The 21,760-nt window shown below is 41.4% G+C and overlaps 3 protein-coding genes across 6 annotated transcripts in view; 1 reads left to right on the plus strand and 2 right to left on the minus strand.

The window, feature by feature from the left end:
• The window catches only part of CNR2 (cannabinoid receptor 2), a 28,956-nt gene extending 25,687 nt beyond the window's left edge, over positions 1-3,269 (minus strand). The window contains exon 1 of the mRNA XM_077337605.1: positions 784-3,269. The gene's annotated coding sequence lies outside the window, so the exon portion shown is untranslated. The remainder of the gene's footprint in view (positions 1-783) is intronic.
• A 124-nt stretch (positions 3,270-3,393) lies between these two features.
• Positions 3,394-9,251, plus strand: PNRC2 (proline rich nuclear receptor coactivator 2). Its single transcript, XM_077337615.1, has 3 exons — positions 3,394-3,559; positions 5,579-5,787; positions 6,846-9,251. Exon 3 carries the CDS (start codon positions 6,864-6,866, stop codon positions 7,275-7,277), a length of 414 nt encoding a protein of 137 aa, XP_077193730.1. The 5' UTR covers positions 3,394-3,559; positions 5,579-5,787; positions 6,846-6,863; the 3' UTR covers positions 7,278-9,251.
• A 2,363-nt stretch (positions 9,252-11,614) lies between these two features.
• On the minus strand, positions 11,615-20,297 carry SRSF10 (serine and arginine rich splicing factor 10). Of its 4 annotated transcripts, none has more exons than XM_077337612.1 (6): positions 20,047-20,297; positions 17,805-17,911; positions 16,178-16,279; positions 13,929-14,091; positions 13,605-13,658; positions 11,615-13,475 (listed from the first exon to the last, which is right to left on the minus strand). In XM_077337612.1, the coding sequence occupies exons 1-6, from the start codon at positions 20,109-20,111 to the stop codon at positions 13,178-13,180; spliced, it is 789 nt and encodes a 262-aa protein (XP_077193727.1). In that variant the 5' UTR covers positions 20,112-20,297; the 3' UTR covers positions 11,615-13,177. The 4 variants fall into 4 exon arrangements, with proteins under 4 accessions (XP_077193727.1, XP_077193726.1, XP_077193729.1 ...); XM_077337611.1 differs by having other exon boundaries at positions 20,041-20,292; XM_077337614.1 differs by lacking the exons at positions 17,805-17,911; positions 20,047-20,297 and adding an exon at positions 16,942-17,739 and having other exon boundaries at positions 16,178-16,284.
• Positions 20,298-21,760: the final 1,463 nt, after the last annotated feature.

Below are 21,760 nucleotides of genomic sequence, written 5' to 3' on the forward strand. Positions count from 1 at the left end.
CTTCATGATGTTCCTGGGCACTTCCTCCATTTTCCTCATCTTTCCTGCAGTCTTTGGAATGCCGCTTTGCTAAGACATTTTGGTAAGATCATAGTAAAGCCAAGTTGGCACCCTGCCTTGTGTACAGGAAAGTTCCGCTCTTCCTGGTCCCTCCCACATTAACCCCAGTCCCCCATGTAGGAAACAGCTTTCTGTGTGATGACTCCTGACTTGACACTCAAAAGGTACATGGACCTCTCACCTTATGATCTCATTGACCTGTCCCTAAATGGTAATTTTTTCTCTTCTCCATTCCTCAAGCCAGCAACAAAAAGAAGCATATATGCCTCAAGCATCTCTCTCCATCCAGCTATTTAGATTAGAACAGGAACTTTCTCTTTACCTCTAAGTATGTAGTATTAAGTTCTGTAATAAATAGTTATTATATTAGTTAGGTACTACCTTGGTAAATTTGCTTTTATTTGTTGTTTTCTTACCACATGCACTCAGCCCACTGCACTTACCAGCCATACCAGGCACTCTGCTAACTTTCAGGATATTAAGACTTTACCACAAGTCTACCAATATTTAATATCCTTCACCCCATGCTGGCATTCATCACCCCATGCCCTAGTCACACAAAATAGCAACCAGAAATATAGGCACTTTCCACTGGTGGACTCCCAGTATAAGCATATACACACCACCAATCCAGATCTAGACTGTGACATATTCCTGCATCCACACCTACATTATCTGTTTCACACCCCCCCTCCCAAAAAAAGAGGAAACAGGCTCTCTCACCTGAGTAATCTGTTGTTGCTGACTGTGCCTACATTGCTTGTTGGCCATCTTGGCAGGACTTCCCACTGTGCTTTCCTTTCTTCCCCCCAAGAAGATAGGCTGGTAGGCATGATCAGAGAAATGGACAGAGCTAGCTCAGTACAGGAACAATGAGATGCTGAACCCTAATCAAACCACCTTGATCTGTCCATATACTGTAATGGTGCCATTCCCCTGCAACTGATACACCATAGGCTGTTGGCTCCTTTTCCCCTCATGCCATAGAGAGGTTGGTGGGCTGCTAGACTCAAGAAAGAAGATGCCAGCCAGCCCCATGGCAAAACTGGTTCTTCTTCACGCTTCTCAAACCTTCTGCCACTACTTCCTCTATTCCAACTAACAGCAGCTGTTTTAAATTTTGTAGTTGTGGGCTTAAAAATTGGCTTCTGCTGAACCCAGTCTTCTTCAACATAAATGGAGACATCCATTGGTGGTGACAGAATAAGCCTAACTGCAATCATGATTCTGGAAATATTAATCCAAAATATCACCGTGAGTGTATTTCCTTGGTCTACAGTCTATTCCTATCCTTTATTTCCTTGGGGCCCCTGAGTAGGGCTGCCAGCTCTGAATTGAGAACTAACTGATGATTTGGAGGATGGGTTTTGAGAAAGGGAGGGACCTTAGTAGGGTATAATGCTATACCATTCACTTTCCAAAGCAGCCATTTTTTCTAGGGAAATTAATCTTAGTTGTCTGGAGATCAATTGCAATAGCAGGTGATATCCACCTGGATGTTGGCAACCTTACTGACCAAAATAGATCTCATCAGATCTCAGAAGCTAAGTCATTAGTACACAGATGGGAGACCATGGAGAAATTTGAAGGTCATTACACAGAGGCAAACCACCTCTGTAAGTCTCTTGCCTTGAAAACCCTAAGAGGAGGTCACTGTAAATTAACTACAACTTGGTGGTACTTACCACCACCACCACTTCCTTGGGGGCCACTTTATAGGCCAGGCTTTCTCAACCAGGGGTTTCTTGATGACCCTGGAAGGATTTCCTGAATGGGTGGGAGTTAATAATTTTTAATATATATTTGCAATTTGTTAAAATATGTATTGGGCAATCTGTCCCTATATGGTCATGTTGACCTGCCCCACCTCCCAAAATGGCCAATTATGAGCCTGGAGGAGATGGAAAGGGGAGTGGCACTGAACTTCTGGCCTTTGAAAACTTGAAAATCCTTTTCTTTTTTCTAATTAACTTCAAGTGTTTAATTCCGTTTAGGGCAGGCTGCACAGTTATTCTCCTCTTTTGGTTAACCACACTATGATTTAAATTTGGCAGGGCTGCTAGAGGCTAAATAAAATAGTTTCACAGCCACATCATGGCTGGTTGGCCACATTGTCTTAGCCAAAGATCAAGATGCCTCCATGCAACAGGAGCAAATCGTCTTCCTTTTCAGTGACACACAAATACTCCTACCCCCAAAGGAAGAGCAAAAGAACATAAAGAGTTTTACTGGATTAGACTGGCATCTTATCTCACACAGCAGCCAACCAAACATATGTACATAGGTCAAGGGATTCCCTTGATGTTGCCTCCTAGCACTAGGATTTAGAGGTTTACTGCCTCTGAATGTGGAGGTTCCCTATAATCACCATGGCTGGTAGCCACTGCGAGATCTAACTTCCATGAATCCATCTAATCTTTTCAAACTGTCTATGCCTGTGACTATCACTGCATCTTCTGGCAGCATATTCCACATTGTAATTACTGTGGAAGATTATGGGACTGGAACACCTTTCCTGAATGGAAAGGCTAAAGTGTTTTGGCTGCTTGGCACACAAAAAGATAGCTGGTGGTGGGTGAGTGATGTTTATAAAGTATTGAGTGGCAGATGTGGAAGTAGAAATAAAAATCTGTCTTCTCTCAAATACTATACCTCAAGGACACTCAATGAAGTTGAGAGGCCATAGGCTGAAGACAAAAAGAGTTAATTACTGTACGAGTAATTAAATTGTGGCAATGGCCACAAGCTCAAATGACTTCAAAAGGAGGATAGCCAAATTCATGTCAGGGCGGTGTCAATTGCTACTAGGCAGGGCGATATGAGTCTACATCAGGAAGCAGTCAATCTCTCTAGAAAGGAACATCAGGAGGGGAGGGTCTGGTCACTGTAGTTTCTTTGCTAGCTATCCGGGGCAAGGGGGGGGGCACTGTTTAAAAACAACATGCTGTACTAAATGGACCTGCTCATATTCTCTCCTTATACAGGGCTGCTCAAACGGTTTTATACTCAGAAGGCTCATAGCGTCAGAGAACGCCAACCGTTTTAATTTGGCCAAAAAAGAAATGAGAAATGTGTGGTGGCAAGCTCCTCAAACTCTACCAAATTTCTTCTCTCGCCCTTTTGCCCACTTTATTCCATTGGTTTTTCCTCAGCCCCCATCAACCCCCCCCCCCCACTTTCCCGACATTCCTCTCTCTCTGTAGAGCATTCAAAACGAAACAACAACCGACAGCCTCTTCCTCCGTTTCTCTTCTCCTCTCATTAAGCCCGCCCTCACTACCCTAGCAACAGGCGGACGCTGTCCCTATTGGCTAATCCTTCTTACGCCTCGCACTCTCATTGGTCATTTTGCTCGAGAGGCGGTGGTGCCGCTTAATTCTTCCCCCTTGGCTGGTCTTCAGCTCGGGAAGGCGTCCGCCATTTTGTGTACGCCGCTGTCTCTGAGGAAGGCAAAGGCAGAAGTCGCGGGAGGAGCGGAGCAGTTTGACTGCGCCTAGAGGTATGAGGAGGCGAAATGGACGGGGTCCGCCTATACGCACTGTGGAGAGGGGAGAAAGTTCGGGGGGGGGGGGGGAAGGAGGGAAAGAGGCACACGATGCGCCGCCATGATTTGTTTTCCCTTTAAAAGCAAGGGGGGGATCCACAGCGCTTCTTCGAGGGGGAGGAGGCGGTTGTTGATAGGAGGAGGCTCTGAAGGGGGAAACGCGGTCATGTAGATGCTGGTTATGTTTCAGAGGATGTAAGGCTCTCTGGTTTACTCCAGAGTAAATGGACAGAAGATTGACACAATGTCGGGGGAGAGGCCGGGAGATTTGAGAAAAGCCCGTCGAGTGCGGTCTATGTGTGGTGTTTCTACGTGCTCGAATGAGGCTGGCTTCAATAACGACTAATAAATGAAGGCAGGGAAATCGGGGGGAACGAAAAGGGTGTGGAGTGGGAAGGGATTTGGTGGCATCGCTTGACAACAAAATAAAGGCAGAAAATAGTTTGCTTGAAAGACCTCCCACCTCCCCTTGGGGTTTTAAAAAGATTTTTACGTCTGTGGAACTGTTTGGTAATCGAGATACCCTTTTATGAAAGGACGAATGCGTGTTTCTGGGGCTAGAGATTCGTTTCTTTTGTGTTCCCTGCGGAAGGTCTTTGTGTCCCCACGATCTTGGGGGATCCGGTCGCAAGCACTGGCTCAAGGGGCCTGCGTTAGGATTACCAGCCTTTAGGGGGGCATGGAGTGCTAGAGTTACAACTGTTCCCCCCCCCCCAAAAAATCTCTTCTCTTGGAAGAAACGGGAATTTTTGGAGGGCAGGTTCTGTACATTGTGCCCCTGTTGAGCTCCTTCTCAAACCGCTGCCTCCATTTCGCCAGAAATTGCCCGAACAATAGTTGGAAATCCTATTTGAACCCAGGAGTGATTTCCTGCTAGTGTGTGTTTGTGTAGGAAAAAATGGTAAGTTAGATCACTACAAATACCTTGAGTTCAGTTGCTTTAGTGTTTATGCTGAATTCTTAAAGGTTTTTTTTAAGCAGTTTGGTGCTGTTTGTGAGAAGATAAAAAGTGTATTGGCCTGGCGATTGGTGTTGTGTGTGTAGCCTCATCCTTTGCTGGGAGTTGTGAAAATTTGTAAAATTATGTTAGCGTTTGTGGGTTAGGAAAAACATTCAGGACCGTTTTTTTGGAAGTAGGATACTGTCATGTACTTGCAAATATGAGTACAAGACAATGCATATACTGAGAACGTTGTGTATTCGGGGTACTTGTTCCTGGGACTCTTCAAAGAAGCATTTGTATTCAATTAAACCCACCCAAAACAATATAACTTTCTTGTTCTTAAATACTTGTAGGTTTCCAGTATTTGTTAGTCTTTGAGTTGTTAAATTAACATATAACAGCATTTTCTACAGCTGAATCAACCGTTCAAATTAACAGACTACTGAGTTAATATGTCAAAAATATGTTGTCGGCTACTGTTTTTTGTGTAAATATATTTAATGAAGCTTGAACAATAAAAGGTGTGATGTATTGTAAGTAAGCTATTTCATATGGGCAGACCTGTATCTGATCATTCTCATGTACTAGTATTTTTCCTTTAAAAACAACAAAAACTAATACACAAAATACTTAAATCTTTGGGGGCTGATGTGTTCCAATTCACTTGTAGCTGATGCTACAATCAATTGTCTTTGAGTACTGTAGATTTTGGAAACAGTTATTGCTGCAGTGGAATTGAAAATCCACATTGGTACAGAGAAGAAATAATTTACAACCAACTTAAATTTAAATGTGTCTGTAGCTAATAAAATGAAAGTGGACAAAGCACATAATGTTAAGAGGCTAGTAGGGGACTCATCAACATTGAGGTCTCCCTCCCATGCTTGAAGGCTTTTCTGGAGAATCTGGTTATATAGCTGAACCTAGGACTAGCCAGGTAGGACTGATTTTATGTAAATAGCAGAGTGGTCTTTCCCAATTTTCTGTCAAGGAACTTTATGTGGCACTTATTCAGACTTTTGTCTTTTTAGAGCTGGGACTTCTACCCGAGAAGCCCGTGTGCTGAGAATCCGATGTGGGGCTCGGCTTCGTGGCTGAAAACAGCAGATCGGCCCATGAGAACTACCATTCCCAGGCAAAGGAAGGGGTCCAACAGGAGTCAGCATCTATTCTTTCAGGTCTGGCAGCAAGAAAGAGGGCAGGAGGTGGAGACTGTGGACTCTGAAAAGAAAACTGAAAGGTAAAGGGGATAAGAACTGTAATGAAACCTGAAGACTGCTCTGAAATCTTAGTTTAGAGCTGGCGTTTAAGCCTATTTGTCATGGTTTCCTGCATCCTCCTTGAGGAATTGGAGCTGGAGCTCACATGTAAAATGTACTATATCCTTAAAAAACATATTCTTGTGGGAAACAAAGCTAAACTAGTGTTAAGCTATGTTTAATAACGGGAAATTTAGGTATTCTGTGACTTATATTATTTGGGATTACTTGTAGAATGTTTTTACAAGAATGTTTACAAGAATATTCAGTATCCCATCTGTACTATGAATCTATTTTGTGATTGGCTTGACCAAAGTCCCAGAACTCCCTGTGGGGGACTGACCTGAAGTTGTCTTGCTCATTCCCCCTCCCTTTTGTTCCCATTCTCTGAGGCCATCTGGGTCCCTTTTATGTGCCCAATTGTTTTGGGTGTTTCTTCCCACCTGCAAGTGTCAACTGTAAACTGTACTACCCTTTGATAAGAACTGTTCTGAGTGAAACTGAATTGTGTGCAGAAGGGGAGGGGGATTCTGCTTCTATAATTGCTCAGTGTTTTTGCTTGCAAGTCTTTCGCAACACAAGAATCTTGTGAAGCCCTTTGTAGTCTCTTGAATAAAGTTTCTGGCCAGGACTTTGAGTTTGTCTTCTTTCAGATTTGCCATGGAACATGACAATGAAAGCAATGTTTAAAATTGCAGAATATTTTAGGATGTGATTAGTGGACTGATGTGTATACAAACAAACCTTTTGTTGTATTTGGGAACAAAGTTCTGGTGCTGAAATTGGATATATTAGTCTTTCCTATCTGGAGGTAATAGAACCTTGGAGACAATTTCAATCAAGTCCATCCCTTACCATGGCACTGATTCTCCCCCTCCCTGATACGTTTTAACAACAAATTATCTTGTGAGCCCTTGTAACATGTAACTCGGCTCTTCGCTATATCAAAGTTTGGTATTCTCTTTATGGTGTACATTGTATATTCCAGAAAAATTTTGTTTTCTCTTAACAGTTGCATTTGTTCTTTTTTCCTGAATAGGTGACACTTAAGTTGAAAATGGGGGGTGGAGAAAGATTTAACATTCCATCTACCCAGCCTAGAAACACTAACAAGAACCACCAGCAGCTAAACAGGAAAAAGAACAAAGACCAGAATTCCCATATGAAGAAAATCCACAAGAAAGAAAGGGGACATGGATGTAGTCCACCGTCCGCAGCGTGGCAGGCCATGCAGGCTGGGGGAAAGAACACCGTGCATTTCCCAACTAACCAGAATTGGAATCCAGCTTTATCCACGACACTCTTCATGCCTCAAACCAACCAAAATTATGCTGGAGCAAAATTCAGTGAGCCTCCTTCTCCAAGTGTTCTTCCTAAGCCACCGAGTCACTGGGTCACTGTTTCACTGAACCCTGCTGATAAAGATATCATGACTTTTCAGTTAAAGACCTTGCTTAAAGTTCAGGCTTGAAGTGGAAAACCACACTTTATAATTTCTCTAAGTCTGCACTGTTGGGGTTTCAAAATGCAACCCCGAACACATTTTAAGGAATTCAGATTAACTGAACTTTTTTGTTTTTTGTTTTCTACTGGAGGGGGTAAAAATCCTCCCTTTGGGAGTACTTAACACATAACCTTCCTGGGGCTCTGTGCACTGTATCTGATTCTCTGTGCTGTTAAACTGATAGGCAGCTTATACCAACTCCTGGCTACAGGTCTTCGGGATTGCTTTTTAGACCATCTAGCTTTTGTGTTCTCATTAGGCATCATTCCCTTTTCAGGGGAAGTAAAAATTAACTCCAGCTGACCAAATTTCCACTACAAAATAATTGCAAAAAATATTTGCCTGCATTCTATGAAATATTGTAGGTGTTGAAGTAAAAGTAACTTTCTGGCAGAACTCTAAATTTAAAAAGAAATCACCCCTAAATTGTTTAAAAAACATGTATTTTTTAAGTTTCAAGAATTAGATTGGCTGACTTGTCATGTGAAAAGGTGATTTGGGCAGGCAGGCAAACTCCTATGACCAGAAGAATTTGGGAAATAAATTTTGTGCAGCACTTTTTTGGTAGGAACAGAGCCATGGTTCTGCACAAAACCTAGATTGTGCAAGCCTAGGGGAACACAACAAGCCTATAAGTGTGCCAACTCAAAATCATTTTTGCATTGCCAGATGACTGCCAAATGACTTCTAAGTGTTCTCTTTCACAGTGTATTTCACTGAGCTGTATTTGAAATACATCTTGTGTGTTTTTGTATCTCTTATTGAAATAGAACTGTTGAGGCCAGTCTGAAATTAGATTAACTTGTTTGAGGTTTGCAAGTATAAGTCTTTTACATATGGGAAAAAAGAGCCATGTAAATAACTGTAAAACTTTGTAGCATATGTAAATTTATGCTGGGCTTTGCTGCCAGAATAAAAGTATTTTTAGTACAAAACTGCTGAATGTGAAAAAAGGCCATGCTGAGCTCATGGCATGATTTTTTTAAAAAAGTAAAAAAAAAACCTGAAAAGCACATGTGTGCCCTTGCACTTGAGTAACAGTGAAGGTGTGACCCATGTTTCGCTTTCTAAGTTGAGCTTTAAAGTGAACATGGTGCAAAGAGAAGCTCTGAAATCTCAGAACAAAAAAACATAAAAGATGAGTATGCAGTTCAGTCTTCATTAATTGCAATAGCACATTAATTTTAATGAAGCTGTATTGCACCCTTAGGCTTTGATCCTAGGAACACCTTAAGCAATTCCTGTTCAAGTGAGGTGTTCTTAGGATGCTATCCTACTTCGGTTAAGCATTCTGTAGCCCTCTGAATTCAATAGGGCTGAAATGTACAATTGCTGGATTGCAACCAGTGTTGCTTTCATTTTGAATGTATTAAGTGACTAGCCAAGACAAACAATCATTACAATATTGGATGCTCAGTACCCCATCTGTGATGTCAAATCGTATTTGAGATTTGTGTTTTAACTTGGCATTTCAAATTCTTGCAAATTACAAGGCCATCAGTTCAAAGAGCTGCTTTGTGTCAAGGCTTTAAAAAATGTCTATTGGTTTTCTGAAATTTGCTGGCAGCTGATGTATTTTAGGTTTCTAAAGAAATTAAATTTTGTATGGATTACTGGACTTGTGAAGCCTACCAGAATCAGAATGAAAAGTTGAATGAGGAAAACATACTGAAGAACATTGTGTCAAAGGTACTTGGCTATCTACCAGTGTATACATTCAAAATCTTTTAGCAACTGTCAAAACTTCTACCACTTCCCCAGATAAGTCTAAAATTGGATATTATACAAAAATGTATTGTTTTGTATCCCAGATTGACCCATGATACTTAAATCATTACTGTGGCCCAAGGTAATTTTAATGTGTTCTAAATTCTGTATGTGACTGCATTACTTGAATTGGAAACAAAATTCAATAAAAAATCCCTGACCTTTTCCCCAAAATTTTGTCTTTATTACTGTTAACTGTTTCTTTTTGGATGTGCATATTAAGCTTCTAGCCAGATATTACTGAGCCAGTTTGCTTGCTAATCTAGGGAGAAACACATTAAACCAGCATTGCCTCTTTTGTAAATTATTACTATTAAAAAGGATATCAGCCCTCCTTCCTATAGTAACATCCACATCCATTTTAAGGGATTATTAAAAACTTGGGACCCACTTTAGCTTTAATTTTTTAAAGTTCCCTGCTTCTGCTTAGCCTTGTGAGGTAATGGTATCCATGTCTGACCCTTGGGGTGACGCCCTCTAGCGTTTTCATGGCAGACTCAATACGGGGTGGTTTGCCAGTGCCTTCCCCAGTCATTACCGTTTACCCCCCAGCAAGCTGGGTACTCATTTTACCAACCTCGGAAGGATGGAAGGCCGAGTCAACCTTGAGCTGGCTGCTGGGATCGAACTCCCAACCTCATGGGCAGACAGCTTCAGACAGCATATCGCTGCCTTACCACTCTGCGCCACAAGAGGCTCATAGCCTTGTGAGGTAAAGCAGGTTTAATGTGGGATAGATTACGAATAAATAGCTGTGTTCCATCTGACCATAACATGCAGGGTGGCCCTCTAGAAGCTGAGGGAGACCACATATATCAAGCATCCAATCTGAATGTGGACTAGAAGGCCTTTATCATGGCATTATACTCCCTGCTGAGGTCCTTGCCCAGTCCAGATTTGGTATCCATAGAGGAAAAAAGGCTGCTTTACCTTCAAGCTCTACACCCTTCCAGCCTTCCTCCTGCTTTTGAGGTGCTGGGATGTGCTGTCACTGTTCGAATTCCCCTCTGGCCAGAGCATGCATTAGGTGTCTGCCTGTGCCAGCTAGGTTACTGGATAGCTGTTCATATGCAGCAGACAAAATCTCTCTGGTCCAGCCAAGTGGCTTCCTGATCATAGGCAGCCCAAAGGAGGCACATGTGGAAAGCTGTTAAACAGCCTGCCAAATGTGCCTAATTATGTGTGTGAATTAATTGGCTGGCAGTGCTGTGCCTAGGCAAATAGTGCTCATGTAAAGGCCACAATGTGTACAGAATGCTGAATGTTGCAGGAGGCCTGAACTGGCTGCCTGATGACCAATCCAAATATGCCCAGCTCCTCTCCTGTATCCTTCCCTTGGCACTGCAAAGAGAAGGCTAAAGCATGCATACCCCGCATGCAAGCACAGCCTTATGTAAGAGTGAATGGGAGCTAGAAGAGGGAGAATAAAGGTGAAGGCCAGGGACGTGAGGCATTAAGAAAACATGCTGGTTTTACATATGGCAGGGGCATGTGCTGGGGTGGCTGCCTCACCTCCCCCAGGGGATCTTGGTGCATTCCCCTAATGGATGCCACTAGGCCACCTTGTCTTTGATTACTGTACCTGCATCAGAATGCAGTTCTTAATGCTCCAACTCCTTAAAAGTCTCTGAAATCTGTTAGTCTTTAAAGAGCCCACAAGTATATCTGGTTGTTCACCTTTTTTTGTTAGGCAATAGTTCTGTGTGCTGTGCAAAACTTTGTGTGCATATCAAGCTAAAGGTCATGGTTAGTAGCAAAATATCTTTAGTATGTAGATTTACATGGTATGGCACACACGAGCTGCCACAACAAATGAGCTCAATAACTTCTAGGTCTAGGTCATTTTGAATGTGGGTTGTGGCTAAGAGGCATCAGATCTCATTTACTGGAAGTTACACTGCAATCCATCCATGTTTGCCATTGTTATGAAGATTTAAACATACAACTTCGTGATCCAGAGATAAGCAGTCTATTTTATACTCACTGCAGAAGCTTCTGACCTCTCCCATTGAAATGTATGGTCAAGCTTACCATAATCAATCCAATATGCTTGCTTTCCAGAGCTATGTAGACAACACAGCATGCCTACTCCCAACAAGTATTCCTATGTCAGGCCCCTTCAGACAATTGATAGGTGTACATGGCCATTACTGTCATAATCCCAACACGCATATAGGCATATCCAATTACAGCAAGGCAAGAATGTATTTTCTATAGAAGAACAAATCCCACACACTGGAACAGAAGGTATATAAGCAAAAATGTGCTGGAGTCCAAAAGATCTCACTGATTCTGTTTCGAGAGACCTGGTAAAATGCTTTATAAAATTTCTAGAAGGGAATAGAACATTTGGCAACTGTTCCTGCCCTTACCACAAAATGAAATCATGCTCATAAAACCTGATCAAATTACAAGCCCTTGTATATAAACTGCATTGAACATGAAATCTATATTCAAATTTGATTTCCTTCCCTTCTGTCAAAAACCTGTACATGTTCTAAAATAAGGCCAAATTTAAAATTTTAAGACTGCAGTAATTCTATATCAATATTTCCTTTTTATTACAGCATGTTTGCCAGATTTACAGCAAGCAGAGAATAAGCTGGGTCCATACCTTGATCAAAACATTGTTTTAAAGTCATACACAATATTCATTGAAAAGAACATATAAAAATACCTTTTAAGAAGCCTCTATAAGAAAGGAAATACAAAGTTTATTTCCACAACTTTCCTCTGACCAGAGCTGCACTCTAATGCTACAGTCTTTAACAATACACTGTTCTTTCAAACTATACATCAGGGAGAAGTCTACAAAATTAAAGGAATGCGGATATAAATGATTGCATAGCAGAACATGAACAACATTAACCAAAGTTAGAAATACTATCAAATATACAAAGATTCTAGAATCACCCCTTAAACATGTTTCACAGCCAGATTTTTTTGTAAAAAGCCAGCTTTTGTTCAGAAAGGCCCTGCTGTATTTGAAGGTAGCCCTTCTTTCACCAATATTCACTGATCCTAAACAGAAATAGAGGGGCCATTAGCTGTCAGAAACTGACTTTTTTACATTTCAATGTTTGTGACGTTCATAATACAACATCTATGCCATCTCCAGGAAATACTTGAGATTATGCCATGGCATTCCCTCATTTGTTTAAATACAAATCAAAAGCAAAGGGTACAAAACTGAGACCTGCTGCTGAAAGGAGGTTCTGAACTATACACGCAAGCTGCCAGTTAGGGTTAGAGGCTTGGCTGGAAATTGGTAGTGATGGCCGCAAGCTACCTAACGAAGTCATTGGCATAAAAATTTAGTTCTGACATCCCATACACACTAATCAGATGTTTTAACTTGTGTCAATACAGCAAGCAATTTGTCGGCAATTGCTCACTAAAACTTGATATACCACACTGCATATAAGTGTAAACACATTGACCTAATTATTCAATGGTACACCCTCCGCACACACACACTAGTAGGGGTTCAAATATTAGGAGACACCTAAAATATTGATAAGGCTCACAATATCTTCTCGTGGCAGATCTTAGGCCACTTCGTTATACTACTAACACCTCAACACTAACTCTCCACTTGCTCCGGGAACCAGCTATCTTAATGCAAGTGAGCATGGAGAATACCAACCCTCATTCTCCTTTTGATCTAGAATTTGAAATGACCAGTTTATATTTGCAGTCTGTGTTGCATTATTGCTGCCCAATTTTCCACTATTTCAGCAGGAAGTACTGGACAATTTGAATAACTATTATGTTCACGGAACAGTTAGAAGAAATATTGTCTTTGTAGATGAAATTCTTATTAGGACAACACTATAAACTATGGTCATAATCATGGTACCATCAATACGAAGCATAAAAATGCAGGTGTATTACAAAAATATACAGACACCACAACAACGTCAGTAGCTGCCCATGACATTTAACGAAATGGACTCTTGAATAAGATTCTCAATTTGTGTTTTTAATTGTAATAGCTGCCTGCTACAGGGAAAACTGACAAAGGTATTTTAAGCAATGTTGCAACATTATAACTCAACTGTGTAATTGGGTGATACATGCCTAAAAAACAAGATACACTGTTAGTGGCCACTGGACTTGGGACTAGCCCATGACCGTGATCTGGATTTTGATCTAGATCTAGAATGAGATCTTGACTGAGATTTGGATCTAGCTGGTTCTTTTTTCCTCGCTTCTTTTTCGTATCTCGAGCTGGACTTATAGGGTGTCTTAGAATCCGTTTTAGAAGTGCCTCTAGATTTAGTACGAGACGCAGACCTAGAACGTGATTTAGCCTTCATTTCTTTTTTGGATAGTGACTTAGATCGCGATCTTGAATTGGACTTTGACCTTGAAAAAGATCGGTTACGGTGTCTGAACCTATCAGAAAGAGGAAGATAACACATTTGAATACGGACAAGTTGCTAGGAGTTGCGCATCTCACATTAAAATGGCTTATCCTAGGCACACCAATCCAATTTTGAATTGGTTATATAAAAGAATCTTTACCTATCATTATCTGAACGACTTCTGCTACGGCGACGTCTTCCAGCAGGTCTACTGCTAAAAAGGTACATCAGAAAAAGTAAACAGTGGCATATACTTTTACAATTACACACGCACCTATTAAGAGGTTTCTTGAGATGCATTTTTTTCTCTTCAATGGCACAGACTACTGTAGACAATGTTTGGCCAGATGGTGCATGCAAGGCATAAAAAACTTCCATGCATGTAATTACAAACGAGACTGGATACTTAGAGGTGTCAGACAGGCAACATGATCTCTCTTCTCCTTTACATGGCAGCATAGGTCAAGCCAAGTACAACACTTACTTTCTAGGACTATAAGATCGGCGATAGTTGTAGTCAAAGGATCGGCTTCTTGAACGCCTCCTTTCATAACTGCGGCTTCTAGAACGCCTGTATCTGTCATAGTCATCATAACGTGAAGAGCTGTACATATTTCTTCCTTCCTTGGCTTTCATTTGGTTTGGTGCTGCAGAAAGAATCGAACACCTCTTCTTAATGTTATATGATTGAATAGCATTAAAACAATTAACAATCATTAGTTAAACCACTTAGAACCATTTAAAATACCTCACCAATATTTAAGGCCGTTATCATTTCCCCCGTCATTAACACATTTACATGCTTCCCTTTCCTTCTCAAAGTTAAGTATGACTATCATGAAAACAAAACCAATTAAAATGACAGTAGAGTTGACACACACATATATAAAATCCACACACACAATCCCACCACAAAAACATCTGTTGAAATAACCCCAAGCAAAAACAACTCCATCACTTTACTGCATAGTATTATTTCAGAACTCGGCTATAGACAGTTTGGTGGACCATGAAGTGAGCACAAGTGAAGTTCTCAATATGAGACGTGGTGGAAGTTACAGTCTTAATCACAATCAGTAGCAAGAATCTCATTACTCAGGGCAGATATTTATAGTTTTACACTAATATTTTTCAAGTTGTTTTGCACAATTCCAGGTGACTAGGTACCTAAAAACTCGGTCCAACTGCCACACAGTCATTATTCTGAATCAGGTCCTAAAGTGTGGGTAAAAAAATCCATACAATGAAAGGAGTTTTCTACAAACCTGAAGAAAAAATAAGCTATGAGAGGGGGATTGCACCCCCCCCAACAGAAACAGCATTTCTAGCTTTAAGAGAAGAACGTCCACTGAGATCTTGGAGGCCAAGGCTTCCAAGCCCTGATTTCTGTCAATCAAAAGGAAATAGGGAAAGACTGAAAAAGAAAATAGAGGGAAGGGATACAGAAGGAGAAGTTTGAAAAAAAAAAGATCAGGTAAGTGGGAGAGAAGAAATGGGGAGGCTGCCAGGGGAAGGGAAAGCCTTATGGAGGGGGCAGATCAGAGGTTGATGGCTGAATGGAAGGAGGGGAGAAAGCAGCAAAGCAAGGAAATGGGAATGTTATGAAGAATAGCAAAAAGTGAAAAAGGAAACAAAGTGGGAAGGTGGATACAGCAAGAAAATATGATTTCCCCCATGAGCCCACACCTCCCGCTTGCATGCCACAAATGTCTTCTAATCCAATTTTATATCTGCAACTCTGATTTTACATTTGCAATTCTGATTACAATAAAAGGACAAAAAAGCACCCACAAAGTACATGTTCCCATTACACTCAATATTGCTATCTTGGTACTAGACAAAAGGTAACCATATATGCAGAGGTTTCTTAGCTCAAATATACCACATCCATCAATAAAGTTTTGGCAGAGGATTATACAAATTGACATCGAAATTGTTTATTCTGCACCTAGAGTTCAGGAACCAGGAGGGAGAATCTTTGAAGGAAACAGATTTGATTTAGCCATCCACAGGCAAAACAGAAACCATAGAGAATAACAATTATGGAAGAATTCTATAAAGCATCTGTGTGCAATGGTCAGAAGCCACACGTTAGCTTACTGCCTATGCCTTTAGACACTGTTAACCATAAAGGTTACATGGTTGTTTTGTGAAAGCTCTCCAAGCACAGTGGTCCGCAACCTTTTCTAGGCTGCGGACCGGCAGCGAGGGCGATCGCCTGGCCACGCATGCGCGTTTGCGGCCGCGCATGCGTGGGAGTGCCGTGAATGTGCGTTTGCGGCCGTGTATGGCGCAAATGCAATGCGCTGCCGGGCGCGGCCCTGCAGAGGCAGGTAGCCGCGGCCCAACGCTCCAACACATACTAGATTTGGAGATACTGTGACAAACCAAACCTATAGTCCCAATATGTTTCAAGCCCCAATTCTCTAAGGCAGCGGTCCCCAACCTTTTTCCGGTTGAGAACCGCCTCTGGGGGTGGGGGAGAGCCAGTGGCCCGGGCATTGCGCATGCCCGGCAGCTGTGTGCATGCGCGTGACGTGGGTACGCCTGCCTCTTCCCCCCCCCCCCGCGAGAAGTTAGCTGGGCCACGAGCGAAGCGGCCTAGTGAGCTTCTCGCTACGGGGGGGGGGGGGAAGTAGGCGCGGCCGGCGGTGGCCTGGTACCGGGCTGCATACCAGGGGTTGACGATCCCTGCTCTAAGGGTTAAATGAAATGCAATCAGAATGCACTTACTTTTCCGATCTCCTTGAGCAAACTGTATTTCTATCTGACGGCCACAAATCCACTTCCGATCCAAATTATGAAGGGCATCTTCAGCATCACGGACATCCTCAAATGTGCTAGATGTTAAGGTACTTGGGAATTTTAAGTATTTAGAGCCACAGTGTTAACTTTCCTGTGTCATCATACACCTTGCTTTACCAACTCATTTTTGGTATGTTCTATGGCATAACAAAAATTAGCTGACATTAACTATATAACTATTACATACTTTTAGACAAGAGACCAATTTAAATTAAATAAATTATTTTATTTGTGAATGCCATATTCCTCCCATAAATATTAGTATGTCAAGGAGGACTGGTTTCTCATCCTGAATTTATTTTCCCCTTAAACTAAGACTCCCATTGAGACATTTAAAATGTCGATGAAGTTAGTGCTGAAATGAAAGTTCCCTAGGTTTTTCTGCTCTTGATTTAAAAGTTACACTAGTGTAAAGCTGTACCCCAATGTAGATAAAGGCATACACTGAAAAATTAAGCTTGGGTCAAATGTGACACCATGTACATTTCTGTGACTCAAACAGTTTAATTATCTCTAGATATCCATATGCCAGCTTCTGGGTAGAAGCTAAATTTTATCCAATTGCAGGTATACTCAAGTTAAGATTGTCTATATTTCACTCAAAACCATAATTTCAAAATACACAACTAATTATTAAGCAACTATTATAGGGCCTGTTGCTAGACTGTACCAGAAAAATTGATTACACTTACACAAGCAAGAGGATAACTCTTATTCTGTAGGATACATCAGGTATGGCTCCTTTAATCTTGGCCACCATTCAACTTCATCTTGACCTTTAACTCTTTAAGTGCTTGTCAGAAGGACTTGTCATGAGATGCTTGGTCAAAAATGACTGATGGCTTTATCTTTATACTTTGAAAAACAACCTTTTCCCCCATTTGTAGATAAAGCGAAGCTTTGTCTCCCATTATGGCTTGTCCTTCTTCCAGCTTTTCTTTATCTTTTCTTTTCCCAAACTTTCCCTTCTCTTCAAGCCTGATCCTTAAGAGGTCTTTGGCTTGTCTACTTGCCTTAATTCTTGAACTCTACTCTAAAGGTTCTTTCATGCTTTCTCTTTGGGGGTCGCCATTACTGTACATCTTTATACTCTGAGGCAACAACAGAGGACAGTACATTAGGGGACAATAATTAGAGCAAGACTTTTCACCTCATTTTTGTACAAATCTGCTTTTGATCAAATTAATCTAATTTCCATGAAGTTAAACAATAAACATCAGCCACATTTTGCTAAGCTTAAGAACAAATTTATCATCAATGCTAGTTATATTACGATGCAAAGGCACACTTGAAGCAGCAACAAATGCCATTTATATTAAATGCATCAATCTAAATATGAAGCTCACAACAAAAAAGCACATTTTGCTAGATATGGCTTAAATTTTGAAAGTAAGGCAACTTGTAATGTATTTATCTTTAAGGAAATGCTGCACACCACAAGACACAATACATACAACACAAATAAACAGCTTTTTCATTTAGGTTTGTTACCTCATACATAAATGTGAATTTCATACTTCAACACCCCTCACTATCAGCCATCTGAAGAAAGGATATTGAACATAAGCAAATCCTCTTGGCCGACGAGTGTAGAAATCCAGAGGAACGTACACATCAACTATAGGCCCATAACGACCAAATTCACGACGTAAGTCTTCAGACCTGAAACAGACACTTAACATTTGTATATCTTGTATATGTTACATAAGCTTCAGAAACAATCATTTAGTTGTATATATTGAGTCAATATTGTCTAGACTATTTAATGCCAAGCCTGGTTTCTTAGCAGCGCATGGCCTCCAAACATACTATATGGAGCTGAAGACAGTGGAATTCATTTGTCTTTTTAAGGTGCCTTTAGTATCAGGTGTAAGGAGTTATTTCATAATAAACATATTTTTTTGGACAGGTTTCAAGTCTGTACTGAATTTTCCCTGAGTGAAATACTAATAATTAAATAGATGGGTGGAGATGTAAGCTACAACTAGTACGGCATAGCAACTAAGAAACAATGTAATCCTAAACAGATTTACACCCTTCTCAGACCACTGATTTAAAAGGGTGTAACTCTTATTGCACTGTCTTCGATTCAAATTTCTCCTCAGTTAGCAGCTTTCTCGGTGGCCTTACACATTCACATGAGGGTGCCTTATACTGAACCAGACCCTTGGTCCTTCACAGTATTTAATACACCACAACAAGTATAGATGTTTACTGCTATAAAGCCTCACATCACCTTGAGAGAAGAGATCATAGAAAATAGACTGTAAGAAGACACTGCGAAAAGAAATAGGAGGGAGCAACTGCAGAGTGATTGAAATGAAAATAATGTAACTGAAGACAAGACAAAGAGAGATATTAGTATATATTTAAAATATATATTTAAAAACAGGTAGGGATACATACAAAATTGAGAGGTAATGGAACCATGGAGGCGAAGGGATGGGAGAGATAAAATTGCTCAGTTAGGGAATAAAATGAAAAAAGAATACGTTGTGTAAATACGCATGTCCTGCTTTACTGAAGACATGATCTTTTAGCATGCCTTTTGTCAAGTCTCATTTTATTGAAGAAAACATTTTGTATTAATTTTAAAACACAATTCCAATTGCATGCTAAAGGCTAAGTCTCACCTCCAACCACTGACAGACCATTATGATTGGATCTTGCTTCAAACTGCCTCTTTCTGTAAAATCCCCCACCTTTCTGTTCCTTACTATTTTTTAAAGTGTACCTGTCCAATTAAGAGACACTTCATATGTCTGATGAAATGAACTGACTCCAGGAGGCTTACACTGTAATAAATTTGCTTAAGCCTTCCAACAGCCACTGTACTTGTTATTTTTCTGTTATTACAAACACATGTATTATTCATGCTTTTACTTTGTTAATTGTGGAATTCACTACCACAGGGACATTGTAATGACCACTAGCCTAAATTACTTTAAAAGGGAATTAGACAAACTCACAGAGATTATATCTAACGAAAAAAAGAGCCTCCATATCCAGAGGCAGTCACTGTCTAAATCCCAGTGCCTGGAGGCATTATCAAGGCCATGGCATGTATATCCTATCTGCTGGCCTTCCAGGAAAATGCTAACCCATGCTACACTTTTGCTGGGTTTTTGTAAGGTGTAAATTGGTGAGAATGATGAAAGCCACTGGAGGGATGAATAGAGTATAAATGCATGAAGGTAAATAAAATAAACCGTCAACTTTCGAGTTCCCCAGAACTCATCAAGTCAGATATTACAAAACGGAAGAAAAATGAGCAGAAAACAGATTTTAATCTCTCTTTTTGTATATTATGAAGTTAAGGCGGCCTCGTATGCAAACGGGACATATAGCATATATATTCTCTTTAATAATCTCGCTGGTATCTTTAAAAGTATCTTTAAAAATTTTCCAGCGCTACTAGCCGAAGTTTTAAAAGCGAAAAGTGAAGCACACCTTAAACCCGCGTTTAAACTTGCGAAGCGTGCAGGCTTGCAAGTATTACTGAAAACGAGGAAGCATGCGCGAGGATCTGGCGGGAAATGAACCAGAACTTTTTTCTCCCGCCCGCTCCCCCCCCCCCGGATGAAAAACGGGGCAAGCGGCCGGAAGGCTTCTTACACCGCCGCCTATTCGGCTTTTGGGGAAGTTGGGCCCGCCAAAGCCTACGCCGAGCGCGCCGTCCTCGCATCGCCGCTTGCTCGGGCGCCACCTAGGCCGAAGCCCCGGAGACAACCCCTTCCCTCCCCACCCGCCCTTCCACTTTCCCTCCCGCCCCGGCCCCCCTCCTCACTTACACACACCTGGTGTCGTCGGCCACATTCCGCACAAAGAGCGAGGTATTGGGAGGCCGCAAGTAGCGAGACATGGCGCTCGTGTCGGTGGCCGGGCCAGTGCGTGGGGGTGGGGTGGGGAGAAAAAAGCTCCTCGAGCCCAACCGCCTTGTGGCGCCGTCTCGCGAGAACTGAGAAGTGCCTCACGCCCAACGCCTTGCCAGAAGTATCTCGCGAGACCTTGCCGCTCTAACGGCGCGACGCGGAGAAGGGCTTCGAGCTCAACGGCCTGGTTGGAGACGTCTCGCGAGACTTGGTGCTCCAGCGGTAGGTGGGTTCGTTCACAATAGGAGAGTCGGAAGGGCTTGTTCCGCCGGCTGCGGTGAAGTAACAATAGGTGGGAGGGACGGAGGGAAACATGCACGCGCACCCTTGCAACCCTAGCGACCAGATGACGTCATATGTGCTGCCGCTAGCAAGCCCCTCATGCGGTGTTATGTGCACAAGTGGAGAAGTGTGTTTTCGCGCGGGCGGTCTGATTTTAATGTTGAGGAAACCGCCGTTAGGTCATGACTCGCCATTCTTCCTCCTGGTCGTTAGGTTGAGCCAGGAGCGTGTGGAAAAAACGTAGCGTTTTGATACTGTTTCTAAGAAATATGAAATATGTTGATATATGAAAGGGGGGAAAGTAGTAGTAGTCTACTCATGCTAAGTGGCCATAAAATTATGCAAAACAGCCTTTAAATGTTGTTAAAAACTTGCATCTGCTTTTTAAAATTGTTTGTTGCAATAGCCATGATGTATCTACATTGGTGTACAAGAAACGTCCCAAGTAAAAGAAATCATATGTGCTTCAAGACTCTGGCATAGGTGTACAAAATGCACTCCGGTTGTTCATTCTCAGGGAAAAGGAAACATATGATTGCCCATATTGGTTGAAGTCTAGGGTCTATCCAGTCCATCTTGTTGGGACAAAGTGACCAAGTCCCATGGCATAACCAACCAGGCCTTCTGCTGATGTTATCTCCTGGTCCTGATAGTCAGAGCTGGACTGCTTGATACAGACATTTCTTTTTAGATTCAAATGGGTAGACATGTTGGTCTGAAGCAACACAATAAATGTAGAGTCCAGTGGTACCTTTAAGACTAACAAAGTTTTATTCAGGGTATGAGCTTTCATGTACACACACTTCCTCAGATACAATATAATGGCATTGAAGTTATCAGTTCAAACTTAGAATATGAGAGTAAATTAGCATACAGCATAATGAAAATGGTTAACAGATTCCAGAGATAAATAGAAAAAACAGCCATTTGGATTTGTGAATACAAATCCACAAGTGAAAAACATATCCAAATGGCTGTTATTTCCTATTTATCTCTGGAATCTGTTAACCATTTTCTTTAGGTTGTAAGTACATCTGCCTATTGTTATCTGATTGTTTTTTTCAATTTATTTCCATAAGACTATGCCTCTATGAACATTAGAATATGCGTTTAAACAAATAAATACTATTAAAAAATTGGTTATTGCCAGACCTTTAAAAATATGCCAGAAAGTGATTGGTTGCCTAGAGTGATTGACAGGCCAATGTGCTACAAGTTTAAAGTGTGTTGTTCTAACGCCATTTCAGCCCACAATTATGGAGGGGAAATAGCGCTAAAAGATGGCAGAAAAGCCATAAGGCAAAAGGTGTGGAGGGTTGGTTAAGTGCTATAACTTATTGCACTTTATGATCCAGCT

This window comes from Paroedura picta, chromosome 5, assembly GCF_049243985.1.
Source record: "Paroedura picta isolate Pp20150507F chromosome 5, Ppicta_v3.0, whole genome shotgun sequence".
Classification (NCBI taxonomy): domain Eukaryota; kingdom Metazoa; phylum Chordata; class Lepidosauria; order Squamata; family Gekkonidae; genus Paroedura; species Paroedura picta.